General features: G+C 36.9%; 1 protein-coding gene across 1 annotated transcript in view; it reads left to right on the forward strand.

Annotated features, from left to right (window-relative positions):
• LOC101851020 (DBH-like monooxygenase protein 1) overlaps window positions 1-1096 on the forward strand; it is a gene marked incomplete at its 5' end in the record, with an annotated part of 10812 nt that extends 9716 nt beyond the window's left edge. Inside the window, 1 exon segment of the mRNA XM_005093315.2 lies at window positions 944-1096. Within this exon segment, the coding sequence (XP_005093372.2) occupies window positions 944-1018 (75 nt within the window).
• Window positions 1097-1245: the final 149 nt, after the last annotated feature.

Genomic DNA, 1245 nt, shown 5'->3' on the forward strand with positions numbered 1-1245 from the left:
CAGTCCATGTTCTCTTGTTGTCCATCATTGTTTTTCTTTGCCTTCTTCTGGCTTTTCTGCCCCACATCTTTCCTTCAAGTAGATGGCGCTTTGTCAGATCATCTTCCGCCAAACCCTTCTCAGTAAGTGGCACTTTGTCAAATCATTTTCCGTTTTATCCTTCTAAGTAGGTGGCACTTTGTCAAATTATTTTCTGTTTTATCCTTCTAAGTAGGTGGCACTTTGTCAAATTGTCTTCCATCAAACCCAAGACATCTACGTGTATCCTCTGTCAAACCCTGTTCAGTATGTAGTGCTTTGTCAAATAAAATTCTGCTCTGTCCTTCTCGGTAGGTGCGCTTTTTCAAATTATCTTCTGCTCCTGTCTCACTCAACCTCTTCTCTGTGTCTTATTCATATAGGCCTAGCCATAGACTTGTATCTATATCCTAGGTCATGTACTCTGATGCGTTTCCTGTTCACTCTGGAGCACGCCATTTGAGCTAATTGAAGTGTATTTTTTAACATTATTTTTAAACATAAATTTATAAAAAAAGATTCTTTTTGTTTCCTTACTTTGTTGTAATTGTGTACATATAAATATCATTTAAACAGACTTGTTACATGTATCATGGAACTGGTTTGCTCATAGCTTGACTTTTGTTAATTACCAAGTTAGTTCTTCACTTTATTGATTTCATGTTATAGATATTCCGCAGGTAATGTTGTAAGCTAAGGGCTATCATCCTGCTTTTTTTGTTTTTGTTTTTGTTTTGTGCTTCTTGTTGTTATTGTTGTTGTTGTTGTTGTTGTTGTTGTTGTTGTTGTTGTTGTTGTTGTTGTTGTCTTAATTTTTTATTTTGTTTATTTGTTGTTGTTTTTTCTTCAAATATCCTCCTGGTTTTGAGCTTACCCTTTCAAATGTGTTGCAATTATGTTATATTTTTTCGATATCTCTCCACAGTCTTTTGGCACCTCATACAACCAGACCTCCCTCCATCCCTCTGTGCCATACGTCGAGCCGAGTGCCTGTAATTGAACCGCAGTATCTATTCGGAGATGTCTCCAACAGAAACAGACCAATCAAAATGTTTTGTGCCTTTAGACCAAGTAAAAACATATTGGGGAGGAGGGGGTTACAGGGGGCATGCCTGTTTTAACCCATAATTTGATATTTTGCAGCTGGTTTGAAATTTTCTCGAAATTAATTGATTTGCAACAGTTTTAGTGGCTGTACGTGTGATCTGCAGCAAACGATACGCATTT

This window comes from Aplysia californica, unplaced genomic scaffold (assembly GCF_000002075.1).
Source record: "Aplysia californica isolate F4 #8 unplaced genomic scaffold, AplCal3.0 scaffold00061, whole genome shotgun sequence".
Classification (NCBI taxonomy): domain Eukaryota; kingdom Metazoa; phylum Mollusca; class Gastropoda; order Aplysiida; family Aplysiidae; genus Aplysia; species Aplysia californica.